This window comes from Anoplophora glabripennis, unplaced genomic scaffold, assembly GCF_000390285.2.
Source record: "Anoplophora glabripennis isolate ALB-LARVAE unplaced genomic scaffold, Agla_2.0 scaffold30, whole genome shotgun sequence".
Taxonomy (NCBI): domain Eukaryota; kingdom Metazoa; phylum Arthropoda; class Insecta; order Coleoptera; family Cerambycidae; genus Anoplophora; species Anoplophora glabripennis.
In genome coordinates this window covers 147105-162121 of record NW_019416226.1, presented here as the reverse complement: position 1 = coordinate 162121, position 15017 = coordinate 147105, and the positions used below count along the sequence as shown (strand labels likewise).

General features: G+C 34.2%; 2 protein-coding genes and 1 non-coding gene across 3 annotated transcripts in view; 1 reads left to right on the top strand and 2 right to left on the bottom strand.

Annotated features, from left to right (window-relative positions):
* The window catches only part of LOC108913001, an 18977-nt gene extending 8747 nt beyond the window's left edge, over window positions 1-10230 (top strand). The window contains exons 2-3 of the mRNA XM_018718453.1: window positions 8969-9752; window positions 9836-10230. Coding sequence (XP_018573969.1) covers window positions 8969-9752; window positions 9836-9987 — 936 coding nt within the window. The 3' untranslated portion in view covers window positions 9988-10230. The remainder of the gene's footprint in view (window positions 1-8968; window positions 9753-9835) is intronic.
* Window positions 10231-10803: 573 nt separating this feature from the next.
* LOC108912921 (zinc finger protein 226) overlaps window positions 10804-15017 on the bottom strand; it is an 8728-nt gene continuing 4514 nt past the window's right edge. Inside the window, exons 2-4 of the mRNA XM_023454718.1 lie at window positions 14227-14536; window positions 11548-12196; window positions 10804-10966 (exon numbers count right to left, since the gene is read on the bottom strand). Of these exons, the coding sequence (XP_023310486.1) occupies window positions 10804-10966; window positions 11548-12196; window positions 14227-14536 (1122 nt within the window). The remainder of the gene's footprint in view (window positions 10967-11547; window positions 12197-14226; window positions 14537-15017) is intronic.
* Trnas-cga lies at window positions 13050-13131 on the bottom strand. Its single transcript has one exon. It is a non-coding gene; the product is annotated as a tRNA-Ser (tRNA).

The window sequence follows — 15017 nt, the reverse complement described above, 5'->3', positions numbered from 1 at the left end:
GGGCCCCATATTCTTTAAATAGTGTTTTCCGCAAAGACAAATAATTTCAAACATTTAATAACTGAATAATCTAAAGCTTATCAAATAATAGGAATGTTATGTCATGCCACCTGAGTATTTTCAAAGACGCCGCAGTAAAACGAATAAACAGGTGCAAAAAACGATCAAACCATCAAGGTTTTAGGTACTGAAATCTACGAAAATACTAACTTTTTTATATATAATTCCACATGTAAATATTCTTATAACATTTACTTGCTTAGTCCTACATATAAAATTGTTTACTTTTATTTATAAGTAGGTATGTGAAAATAATTCTTAAAATGTGGGGTTAGGATAACAGAAAACGCATATTTTACAAACGTTATTTTTTAGTTATTATGTTATTTGGGTAAATTTAAATGGTAACAATGAATAAACAAAACATCAAGGATTTTATTTTTGTGCTTACTTTTGTTCTACACTTTTTGTTCTACACTACTTTTCAAGATTTCAGTACCTAAAAATGCCAGAAATTTCACCATTTCTCGGCCAGGGATATGGCCACCTTAAACCCAGAACCGCTGCAATAAATACTCGGACGCTCTAAAAATAAACTAAATGTACGTAAAGACCAAATTCTCCCAGAGTATCGATGAATTTACATCGGATAACGGTAAACGGAGTTATTCGACAACCAGCCAAGTAGAACAACCATTAAAAATGAGCCGGACTAGGCGTCAAGCCGCTAATAGCGCCAATATAAATATTTACATATGGCCATAAATAATAACAGCCAGCACAGAGGTTGACGTTCGCACCTGACATTGGGCAGGACCCTGACCTGAAGCTGCAGCTCACCACAAATTTAACGCCGAAGATTTGTCAGTGAAAGTGGGTGCTGGTAGTGGGCACTCGTGTTACATGACCAGTGGTAGATGTAAGGTTGAACAATGCTCACGTAATGTCGGCTCCTACCAAAGAATGCGAGGATAGTATGATTCTGTTTAATTAATTATTTATAGAGAGCCCAGAAGTTGCAGCAATGGCTGTAATTTCCAGTTCATCTTCGTTCTTGTTCCTCCGTTAATAATTATTCGATTTTCTACGGTTGTATTAGGTATAAATTGCTACGTTCGCGTACGCACACGAGAAGATTTTTAATGGCTCTCGGATTTTCCAACGTCGTTTATTATGCCTGCACGCAAATGAGGATTGGAAACGTTAATAAAAATCTTCAACGTCCATCCGGTAGATGTAAACAGCGTCTTACTATGTGACAAAAATAAATGCAAAGAGAATAATGATGCTAATATGTTTCCTTGAATTATACATGATTGTATTTATCTCCGATATTGATATTCATACCGTTCGCCTGGAGATAGCGTGCCTGATAGTTTTATTTTTATTATCGTCGCAGAGATATAAAATTGAAATTTCTTCGGAACACATACGGTTCAAAATTGCATCGTTTATAAGCCGAGATTGTGGTGTGGGTTTAACCCGGGACATCATTGCGGACAGAAGAAAGAGCAGTTTACTTAATTTGTACTAAACACGGCTATATACGAAGTGTTCCAATATTCCGTGTACACTGTCGCAAATCAGATTTGACTAAACTTCTCTATTAAAAGTTGCTTCGTTTAGCCGCTAGAGGGGTTTGGTAAAAATTTAGTATTTCCGTAATAATTCTAAAACATACATTGGTATGCTAGTATCTCTGCATATATGTATTTTTTGTCATAATAGTTGAAGTAATTAAGGCATTATATTGTATTTAAATGGTGTATCGATAGATGGCGCTATTATCATATCTACAACTCCTACGCGAAGTAATTGAAATAAAATTTCAGTAAAAGAGCTTCATTAAAAAATATGTATTTAAAAATTGTTTACTATTTCTGATAATATAGACATAAATTTTCCAAAAAGTAACGTTTTTGCACAAGTTGAACTTAAATCGCACAAAGTTTTATAAATTATTACGAAAAAAATGTGTCTATTTGTATGCCCTTTGTTCGTTAAAAGAACCAACTTTGTGTAGAAGAATTAAAGATCTTATTTTAGCAAATCTATATCTAAGGTATATACCTACAGAATATAAAGAAATTGTTAAAATTGGAAAAAAACTCCGTTTTTCTCTTTTTTTTTTTAAACAAAAAATTGAAAAAAATAGGAAAGCTGGAATCGTTGAACAAACTCGAAATTAAAATACTTGAAAAAACTTATGTTTGTTCGAATAAATCGTAATACCGAATTAAAAAATAACATATATTCGGTATACGGATGGTTTCAAATTTCAAATTAGTTGCGCTTAAGAATAAGTTGGCAAAGGATATTTTATTTAAAATAACTGAAAGGAACGACATCTTAAAAGTCTGAATTTTCCATGAGTAAACAAATAAAAGAAACAAAATTTCAGTTTCCTGTAATTAATAAACAACATTTAAAGTGATTTTAACAAAACTTCAAAATAACAGCAATCTAAAAACCAAGCTCAGAAAGGAAAAATATAAATAAGGATATTCAAGGGTCTATGCCTAAGTTTTAGTTTTCTGAGTACTTTTCTGATGTTTCTGATTCTTCTTTTCCCAGAGCAACACGCTTTTTATTTGCAGCTTCTTCTAAAAATGGAAATAATGTGATCCTTTTTTTATTAGAATAATTTTTAAAGGTTATTTAAATACAGGGTGATTCACAAATGGTGACCAAAAATGAAACCGCGTATTCTTTGGTGAATTTTAAGGGTATGTGCCCAATTTCATATTATTTCACTTACTAGTTTTTAAGTTATTTAAAAAAATTAAAAATATTTGTTGAAGTATCAACTGTATCTTTTTAACGAAACGTCATAGATAAAAACTTTATAGGAAAGACTTTCCTTAAAATGCACCACAGAATACGAGGTTTCATTTGTGTTCACCATTTGTGAATCACCCTGTGTATTATTTCTATTGGCAAGCATATTGGTTAGAAATTTGTATTTCATGGATTTTAATAAAAGTTCAATTCTTTCTTTTTTCTCAAATTTTCTTTGAAAAACGATTTTTTACAGTGTCGAATTGTTCCGAAAATTTTATACTTTAGATTGGGACACCTTGTATTTTAGTTTAGGCCGCTTTGAAATAATTTAGTAAAAATATTTAAATTAGCTGCTAGATTTTTTATTGCTTTTACTTGCTTTCTGTGTCATTTTTACTTAACATTATTAACGGTTTTAGTAGGGTAAGGAATAAAAATCATTAGAGCAATTTTTAATTATTCGATTTCGGTGTTGGTATACACCATCTTCAGAGCTTAAAATTTGATAATTTTTTTTGCCAAAATTGAAAATTTATAGATTGTATCAACATTAAATTGTAGTTTCGACAAAAAACGCATACAATTTTGAGCCTTGAGGATGGTGTAAAACAACACCGAAACGTTGGTGAGGAATTACACAGCCCCACAAAAAAAAAAGAATCGGATCTGGTATTCTGACCCATGTATTTCCATGTATTTTTTTCCGCTGAATCCGAACCTGCCTTCAGATTTGGCCCAACGAGTCTGGGTTTTCGGGAAAATTAAAAAAACAGGTCAAAATTCATAAAAAACGTTATTAACGATCGACGAAAGTTATAAAAAATCAAATTATTCTACCAGCTCACTAGACGTATGATTTTTCACTCTTTTAATTTCAATTTATCATCATAGAGTCAGATAAGCTGGTCCAGTTTCATTCAAAAACAGAAAATAGATCAAAATGCTTAAAAACGCCATTTTCATGGCATAATTCGTGTTGCAGAGTTCTGGATCCATCTTTTTATCCTTATTCTATCCAGTCGTTCATGCATGAATACGCATATTTATTCATCCACCTGTACCACCTATAAGACCCACCCATCTATCCATCTAATTTTTGTACTTTTGTAAAAAGTAGATGGATAGATGTGTGAATGGGTGAGTTTTATAGGTGATACAAGTGGATGAATAAATATGCGTATTCATGCATGAACGACTGAATAGAAAGATGTATGAATTCATAAATGGGTGAATGGATAAAAAGATGGATCCAGAACTCTGCAACACGAGCCATGAAAATGACGTTTTTAGCATTTTGATCTATTTTCTGTTTTTGAATGAAATTGGACCAGCTTGTCTGTCTCTATGATGATAAATTGGAATTAAACGAGTGAAAAATCATACGTCTAGTGAGCTGGTAGAATAATTTGATTTTTTATAACTTTCGTCGATCGTAAATGACGTTTTTTTAATTTTCTCGGAAACTCAGACCCGTTGGGCCAAATCTGAAGGCAGATTCGGATTCAGCGGAAAAAAATACATGGAAATACATGGGTCTGAATGCCAGATCCGATCCTTTTTTTTGTGGGGCTGTGAATCAGGATCACAATTTTCGTTAATTAACTTTTTGACAGTTTTCTTTGGTTGTATTTTTTTTAAACGAATCCTTAACTAATTTTTAAGTCAATATTAAACATTTCCCGTTTTCTTCTGGGTTTAAGAAAATAATTAAATAATGTCGCAAAGAACCATATCTGCCCCGATGAAAGACCTACTGGGAGGCCGAATGAATGTTTCTCCCACTTGTCTAAATTATACAGCCCCACCTTGTAATTAATTAATTAACGTCTGAGCTTGTTACTTGTGTGTAAGGCCACCGGTATTTTCACATCAGGTGTATAACCTTAGCACAATAAAAAATGGACCACATCCAAAAATAACGATATACATATTCAACGAACGGTAATCTGGCAGGACGGAATTAACATACAGAGCTCCATGTTGACTTAAACTGTTATGCGAATCAATGAGCCCCGCCTGTCGACTGTCATTATAATAATCAAGGTGTCGTTTAACGAAATAACTTCCCTGACTTGCATATTTTTTTCAAGGTGTTAAAACTCTTCCTGCTCCGCTTCAGCAGCGACTTGATTAAGATGTCCTAATAACGTTTTCTCTCTGTAATATAGAATTTAGTTCACTCTGTACCGTATTTAATACTAGTAGACATCGAAAAACTTGCACAAACAACAATGCACAGGGCAGGCATTAGGGTGCCGCTAGATACGTATTGAATAAATTGATCGATGCGAAGCTTCAGACCAGAGGCAGACATGTAAATAATCATGTACGCTGTACTTTAAAGTGGCTTCCTTTAGATAAATTAAAACTGATGATTGTTCCATAAGTTTTAAGGAAAGTACTTCGAATTAGACAGAGACATAACACAAGTTTTGCTTCATGTGTCTCTTTGCAATTGTTTTTTATTTTCTTCTCATTTCGTTTACTATTTCTTGTATCTCATTACAATAAGTCTTACGTATAAATATTCTCGTATAAATAAATTTTGTATTAAGTACCCAGAAAGCAAGTAAGGCCATCGCATAATTATATACCAATAAAGAACATAATCTCCTGTAACGTCGATGCAGAGGGTTATCATTTTCATAAACTTTCTCGTACTGATCATTTAAGTCATTAATTTCAGCCATGCGAAACGCAAGCAAGGTCGTCCTTTTTCCAGACAAAAGTGCATCCGGAGCGAGAAACTGACAAGGACGAATCCTGGTATGCGATTGTTGAAAAATGCTTTTAAACAGCTCATTAAAAGTCGCATGTCGTCTTGATAATTGCAAGGAACAACGTAATGGTTGCAATAAAAAGAACGCCTTTGCATTGCCATTCTAAAGGTGTCGCAGACATTAGCGGTGCATGTACCTGAAAATCTTAATGACACAGAACGGGTATAAATCACGGTTTAATGAGTGTACAGCTGCAGACAAAAATGGTTCCTCAAAACATATGTCGAAATAGCAAAAAACGGCGCTTATTTCTGATGAACAGCTATGTAGTTAACTTAACTAAAAACAACTGTGTATGTAATAAGTAAATTCAATAGATAGTCCAAATATATAGGTTAGAAACCAACCAACCTAACCTCAAAATTGCGAGGGACGATCAAATTGTATGGAAATCGGGACATGGCATTTGTTTAGCATATTTTTTTAAAATTCTGAGTACAATTATGATATCAAAAATTGACCAGTTGAATAATGACTACTCTCACCTCAAAAAATGAAGATAATCGAATTTTTTTACATATAGATTTGACTGAGAGCTTAATAACTACGTGCAATTGTGCAAAAAAAAACTAGCAAAATATGAAATCTATGTATAATGCTTCTTCTAATGCTTACAAATATTCAGATTTTGTAGTATATGCATTAAAATTTCAACCTAACCTCAAAAAATTGCATGAACTCTTTCAAACCCTCAGACAGGCGAGTAAAGCGAGCATTAGTGCCTATAAATCTCTAACCCAAGTAACCGGAACCAGTGAATCTCACATCCTGATTTTTTTGATGTTAGAAAATGGTATTTATTGAATTGATCAATTTTGGTGACTTTGTATTCAGCTCTGTAAAAAAAATTCTAGAGAAATACTAAGTCACGATTTCCAAACAATTTGAATTTAAGTCATTCATTCTCTGATTACCTTGTTGTATTGGATTTACAAAATACTGTTGCGTGTCATCAGCATACAAGTGTGATTCACACTTTTCCAAACAGTGACACTATCGTGAAAAATAAGGGACCTAAAACAAACTCNATCCCGCCCCAAACATTGAGTGCCCACCGGATTTGACTATAGGCTTTTTTTCGCGAGTGAAATCGTATGTTGTAGTATGTGTAGTGTCAGTGAGTGAAGAGATTTAAACTACCATCTGACAACTAAGATCAAAAGAGATAGAAATAGTAACTACCAGTCAGATATTCACCAATTTTCAGTCGCGAAAAAAAGCCTTATGTGTCCTTATAACTCTTATAAGCAACGGATTTTCAGAAGCATAATAATGAAAATTGTGTCTGTTCACGCTTCCATTTTTGTGAAACGTTGCTTCATCAGTAAAAAGCACACAATTAAAAAAAAGCCTATCTTCATTCATGGGACAAGGGAGTTAGTGTACTTTCTCACACTAATGGTCCACCCTGTATGTTACTTTCTACTGAAGTACTATTTTTATTGAAACCGAAATTGAATATATATACAGGGTGTCATGTCAATAATAAAGAGGTATATAGAGTAGGTCAAAATAGATGTAAGTAGTACTTCATATAAAATTTATTCGTATCGAGCTTAGATATACGGTATACCTTTTTTTTAGCAAAATGAGAGAGGAATCGAACTATGAAAGAAAAATGTCAAATTTGGCAACGCTGTAAAAGATGTATAAAAAATGGATAATTTCATCTGCTCCTGTATAATTCATTCATATTGAATATCAGTTTAACTTGGAAATGAACATTACCATGAGTTACTTTAATTGCCAAAATTTCATTGTTGTCATGATAACGACTTAGAAGTTATAATTGGAATTTGTTTTTCAAACTTCTTTCTTTGAAGGTGAATAACTCCACAACGAAGCCCGATAGGAAAAACAAAATTATGAAGTACTACAACTATTTTGAGCTCTTCTGTATACCCCTTCATTTTTGACATGACCTTTCCGGACACCTTGTATATACTACATAGTTTCATCAAGTTTGTGACATGAAAGAACATGCCACAAATATAGCGAATTGTAATAATTTGTAAACAATTTATTGAGTAAAAAAATTGCTAATGTGAAACAGGTTTAATTATCACAGCCACTCAGAAAAAAAAAGTTGGGTACACTTTTTATGCGACATATATTTTTCGTAGTAATTTGGCCTTATGAACACGAATCTGGGGTCAGAACAGGCCCATCACGTCACAATTTTTTCCTAACCTCAAAAAATTTGTGAAAAATAGTAAAAATTTATGAAAATTTACTGGGAAAATTTGGAAAAAAAATTATTTCCACATCAAATAGTACATTTTTATGTAAAATACTTTGCTGAATTCAAATCCACTGTCAGAATTGAGCTAGAACGTGTGGTTTTTTTTCTAACCTCAAAAAACGGAGCAGGAATCGCTATTTTGTATAAAGGGGTTTTTTGGGTAGCTGATTACGAATATGAATTCACATTGTAAAAATTCAAGATGGCTGATCCAATATGGCGGGTGTACTTTNTCAACCTAACCTCAAAAAATTGCATGAACTCTTTCAAACCCTCAGAGAGGCGAGTAAAGCGAGCTTTAGTGCCTATAAATCTCTAACCCAAGTAACCGGAACCAGTGAATCTCACATCCTGATTTTTTTGATGTTAGAAAATGGTATTTATTGAATTGATCAATTTTGGTGACTTTGTATTCAGCTTTGTAAAAAAAATTCTAGAGAAATACTAAGTCACGATTTCCAAACAATTTGAATTTAAGTCATTCATTCTCTGATTACCTTGTTGTATTGGATTTACAAAATACTGTTGCGTGTCATCAGCATACAAGTGTGATTCACAGTTTTCCAAACTGTGACACTATCGTGAAAAATAAGGGACCTAAAACAAACTCTCCTAGCACACCGCTGCCACTGCTACCTGCTTAGTGATGAGAGTAATGGTTATTATATACGACACATTGTTGCCTGCCAGTAAGATATCAATTAGAGAACCTGAATCATTATTGAAGTTAATATAATGCAGCATTACAAGAAGCAGCAGATGATTAATTCTATCACATACTTCATTATACTCAAGTAAGACTGAGGCAGTCAATTAATATCAGTAGCTTTCATTATATCATTTATTACTTGAATAGTGCTGTAATGAAACTACATATTCTGACGAATTTTATTTATTGCAAGCAGAATATTCAATAACTTTGTCAGCGCGAGAAGGATACTTATTCCGCTCGATCTTATATTTGATTTAATTTAAAGAAATTTTGAATATATTTCATCCTCGGAAATCAACTAAAACCTAAATCCTCCCCTGTCATCTTTAATTACTCCCTAGTGTTTGTATGCAAAATCTGACCTAAAAGAATTAATTGTATCAATATGATCTGGTTACATATAAAAGGAAAAAGTAGTAAAACATAGATCATAACACTGCCATTTGTTTTCAGATTTTCTGCGTCCAGATCCTCATCATCTTAACAACGGCTTCAAGCTATCCCCATCTTTACAACCCCTACAATCCTGGATACAACCCACACTATCAGAACCCAATACCCAACTATGCTCAGTATAATAGCCCGTACAACCAGTATCTACAATCATACACCAATGACTTGATCCAAGACCGAGTAGCGGCAGCATACTTAGCAACCCCGGACATCTTACCCAATCTTAACTTACTAGCAGAAGTGCCTTACTCGATATCCAACAAGTTCACTGTAGTACCCATGCTCCTGATGGCGAAGGAGAACATGAAGATGGTGTCACAAGCTCACATCATGGGTGTATCTACCACCAAACCAATAATGACTATAAAGACGAAGCAGGACAGCTTACTTCAATGTACTCCGGCTGTCAGGATAGTGTTGGATAAGCCTATCGTGGTCTACAGCTTGAAGAGCAGCGTCCTGTTTCCTTCTGAGGTCGAGATTGTCCATGAAAGGTACAGGATTCCAATCAAGGTTGGTGCGGTGATAGCTCCAATCCAGCAGACCACCTTCGTGTCGGCTGACACACCAACTGCTATCAATGTTGTATACGCTGTACCAACGAGACCAGTGACTTTGGATTACGTCAATAATGAGGATGCTGTCTTTGTACCGGAGACTGAAGCTGTGGTGGTGGAAGCCGAGGAACCACTTAATTTGCCTCCAAAGAATGTAACTATCCTAAATTTCCCCGACAGGGAAGCAGAGCCTGTGCTTGAGGTTGACGAAGAAGACGAGGAACTTGGTAAGATATAAGCTTCTTTTAGAAATCTGATTTAAAAAATGTTTCCTTTGGTGGTTTTGCTAATAATATTATTCTTCTTCCAGTAAACAGGAATCCGCCTCAAGTTCTTGCCCCAGCTGGTATCGTTCAATCCACCCAACCCCATGCTGTGGTAGAGCCTTTCACAAACTCCAAGGAATCCCCAGTTCTCATAGAACTCAGGGAAGAATCGAAAAAGCGTTTTAGGAGTAACTGAGCTAGACAGGATATTTGACAAATTTCATGGACTTTCGTTTATTTATTTAGGATGTATTTAAGTTTTGACGCCAGGATTTTATTTAATAAATAATTTGTATTTTTGTAGGTACTAAGTATCATTTACCTCTGTATTTCTATTGTAAAGTTTTGTGCAGCCACTGCCATATCAAATGTTAAAATTTTACGAATATTGCTTTATAGATGGCGCCCAACAAAAAAATAAAAATTTCTTTGTTAATAATGTAAAGGTTATTGAATAACGTCCCATTTTTCTACTTTACTCTCTAGACGCATATATCAGAATGTCGACTGTTGCAAAATTTAATGAAAATTGTTTTATTTTAGACTTTCCAGCTACTTTAACAAGATTACAAAGGATACAGAATTTTTGTAGAACTTGCAAATCCTAAACTAGTTCTACGTATGCAAAACTATCAATATTGTTCTCAATAAAAAAATTGAACATGTTCAGGTCTGGCGATCTAGGTGGTCATTGAATCTGTCCATCACTTCCAATCCAACTTTATTTGTATGTTTCAGTAATGACATTCAATGACATGTAATGGCGTTAACACTTCTTTAATAGATATGCAGGACATTTTAATTGATTCAGCAGTGCCAATCCAATTTAAATCATTATTGGTGTCTGGCTCAACAACCACATGTAAATCCAAATAAATCATACGCGAATGCTGTCAAAAATAATCATTTGGAAACTGACTGAAATAATGAATTAGCATTTAATTAAAATATATTTCTCGATATATACAAGAATTTTTGTTATGTACACAATTATAAAATCTTTTGAAAAATATTAACTCGAACTTTTTCTGGAATCCTCATCACTGACTCGAATATCGTCGGTGGACATATCCTGCAAAATATTCATGTCAGGATGCATTTCAATCATATGCCTGGATTTCAAATGTCTCTCAAGATCTCTTCTTCGCACCAATATTTTGCCACATAGATCACATCTGCAAACAAATATTTATCTTTGAAAAACTTAAGATCCAAGCCCAATAAAAAGGTATGTGAAAAAAAGGTTGACCGATTTTAATTCTACTAAGTTTATTAGAAGAAGAAGAATAAGATAAGTCTCATTAATAATTTAATTTTCTCTGAATTATTTAAAAACGTAAATAAATACGTAATCTATACAATAATTTAATAAAAATAGTAGATACGATGGTAAAAATGTAATAATGATGATTTTGAAAAAAGACATGTTCTTTTTAATGATTTACAGTATACACTGAGTAATAGTATCCACAAAGAAGCATTTACGACCTTATTTCCTAAGCAAGAGAGCTCATCTTCGAAGTATGTAGATTATCCTATTTTTTAGTATGCAACATTCTTAAATTATAAATAACATATAATACGCTTTCCTGTACAAATAAAACATTAATATCGCGGTCCTGGTTGCCGTTTCTTTATTCAAGGTCATCGAATGGGTCGAAAAAAAATCAGAATGCTAACGACAAAGTGAATTTGCTGGTTTCTATGCTGTGATTTAACATTACACCAAAACTTTTTAAATTACTGAATTAATTACTTGTAAGGGGTATTGCCTTCTGCGTGCAGTCTCACATGCTTGTTCAGGTTGCTGGGGTCTCCAAATGGTCTGCTACAAAACTTGCACTTCAATGGCTTGTACCCCGTATGTGTCCTGATATGGATCTTCAATCCGTACTTCCTAGAGTAGCACTTCCCACAATAGAGACATATATGGCCTTGCTTGGACTTCCCCAAGCTACTCACAAGGGACTCTATATGAGCTTCGTCGCTGTAAGAGGGCGTATGGATTTGCAGTTCCGGTTCGAAAGGCATGGGCAGCACCATGGGCGCGTCGTTCATGGGAAGAGGTTGTTCAATGGGTTCCTTTCTGAACGGTTTGAACGCTGATGGTTCTCTGTAAGGCCTGTAGATTTTGTTCGAGTCGCACCTGGTGCTGTGAATGCTATTGGAGATGGTCAGGTCGATGGCGTTTCCCTGCCTGAAGAACTGGGGCTCGGGGGAGAGCTTGAAGTCGAAGGCTTCCTGTTTGAGGATGTTCTGGAAGGAGTTTTCGTTCATCAGGTCGGAGAGCTTCTCCCAGAGGTTGGTCACTGTTTGCTTGCCACAGCTGAGGGTGATGTGGAGCTTCAGGGGGTTTGGAGATTCGTATAATGCTGAGCATCTGGTGCAGACGTATTTCTTTTGCCCTAGATGCGAAAAAAATAGTTTTTAATACATGTTCGACAAAAAATTGAAGAACATGGTGTAAGAAAGGGATAAGTAAGGTTATTTTTCCTGACTAGGACAACGTTTCTATATATTTTATATTCCTCTGGCCTATAAACAATACTACAAGAGATAAGAACATTGAACATACAACATTAAACACATTAAAACATGTTTAAAATACTTTAAAAACACAACATAATAGGATACATAGCAGACTAAAGCAGCCTTACTGAAATAATTTGACAAAACTTTTATCAATGAAACTGAATGATGCAAACATATAAAGGTTAGTCAGGTTGAAAACTGTCAAAAGTGTCAAATAAGTAAATGGGAAAGTTTGTTTGTTAAAGAATCGTATTTAAAAGTGAATTAAATAGGTACGTATAGAATTACCAATAGTTAAAAAATTCTGGATTTGTTTAAATTCATCAAAATGTTATTTTAATTGGGTTAATGTATACAGGGTGTCCGCTACAAAGAAACAGTTAGAACCATAGTAGTTGATTTTATACTTAAACTCAATAATAAATTATATCAGTTAAAAAAATAAAACAACCCCTTTCAAATATCGGCTATGTTATCGTTTTTAGTTTAGGTGTAAATGACAATTTTTTTAAATATTTTTCTTTAAAATTGTAAGGGAATTTCCTAAAACTATCGTTATTACCATTTCTTTCCTAGACAAAAAAGAAAAAAATATTAGGGGGTAGAAAGCCATTTAAATGACCTCAAATAAACCTCTCAAATCATTAAACAATGATTGATTTTAAAATACTGTTTAATTAAAATACTTTGATATGTCCATATAAAGCACGAAAAAAAAAAAAAACTCGCAGCCGGTAGGATTCGAACCTACGCTCCCAAAGGGAATCTGATTTCGAGTCAGACGCCTTAACCACTCGGCCACGACTGCACATTGCGTCGACTTGCCATTGCCACAACTTCAACACCACCTAAGAGTTCATGTACGTCCGTTACAAATTATTTGATTTAAAATTAACAAATGTATCGCAAATTTTTAAAAGATATCTGTAGATGCTTTTATATCATAATTATTTAATTATAATTGTATTATAACATAAAAGAGAAAGAAATAACAATAATTAATTTCAAGAGTAGCTTTGTGGGATAAAAACAAACTAATTTAGTACAAGTTATATGGAATGGAATATTTCAAAGAAGTATATTTCAAATGCCGATAAAAATAACATCGAAATGAACCGGCCATACTTAAGCTGCATAGAGTATATTGTCCTGATTAAAAAATGTCAAATGAATATAAATTAGCAAATGCTGCCTAAGGGACAAAACCTAAAGTTACTAGTTCAACTTATTAATTAGTATTAAAATTAATAACTAAAGCTGACGTTGAAAGTTTTTACCGTTACATTGAATGCAGGCAAATAAGACAATGAAGAATATTTTTGTTTGCAGATTTTGCCTTACAGTTACTGCGGCTGCATTAATTCGATTGATAAGTTCCACCCGCGTATTAACCCCTGTCTGGTACACTCAACATACAGCAACAAAAACCGCGAATGATACGCACGAATAAAAACTGTTAGACGTTGTCAATTGTTTCATGTATCCCCAAAGATAGAAATCTAAACAAGACAAATCTGGTGACCTGCCAATTCATATCATTGGTCTGCCGCGACTGATCCATCTTTGAGGAAAATTTTTATTCAGTTTCCCACTCATGCTTCTCGAGCTGGAACCCGTAAAATCATATTTAAGTTGTCATTTGCAATTTAATTTAACTACTGTAACTCTTTAAGGAAGCATTGGTGAAACTGTGTTACTTTTATCAGGACAATACACTTTATCTACCTTTTAAATATGAACGTTTTATTTTAGGACACCCTGTATATTCCTGATTACTTAAAATGGATAAATGGATAAAACTATTTTGCTTCGCATGCTTTCAAAGAGATATTGCAGCAAAATCAAGAACAAGTAAAATTTGTATGTCTACAGCTGTTCGGTTGATCCTAACCTTCATACTCACCCTGTATATTAGCGGGCGTCAGGAAGACTATCTGCAGCATAGCCAGAATGTCCTCGGAGAACCACAAGAGCAGTTCCTGACCGGCCTCTATGGGCCTTACGGCTTGAAGCATCAATTTCGGGATTTGCGTTAATTTCGCTAGACTTGTGGTCGGTCTCTGGTAAGCGGGTTGAAGTCTGAGTTGCATGTTGTACGAGTGACAGTCGTCAGAGAGACGAAGAGCTCGGACCCAGTGGGTGTTGTTGTCCCAGACATCCTTGCACTTCTCGTCTAGCTCGATGGTTCCGTTGGAGTTGATTCCCACTGAGATCTGAGGGTTTGTAACAAAATTGCAGATATTTTATGAGAAGATTTTTGTAATACGGTAGTATACAGGGCGGGCCATTAGTGTGAGAAAGTACACTAACTCCCTTGTTACTTATAATACAGAAAAAAAGTTTATATAAAAGTTGTACAGAATCAAGAAACCTAAACTACAAAATTAATTTCAAACATACAGGGCGATGAGTAAAAACGGGACACGCCAAACATTACATTTTTTAAATGGAACACCCTATATATTTTTAAACAGTTGGATTCCTGAGAAAATTCTATATATGACAATATAGACAGTTTATCATTTTAGTGCGGGGTTGCCAAGTTATGTAGAAAATTCTTAGAATTTTGGAAAAAATATGACCTCGAAGAAGTTGTATTAACTTTCAACTACTAACACTTGGAGCAAAAATATTTGACAGAGTTATAGACAAATGTTATACAAAGGCTCCTATATTAGCTAATATCGATATTTT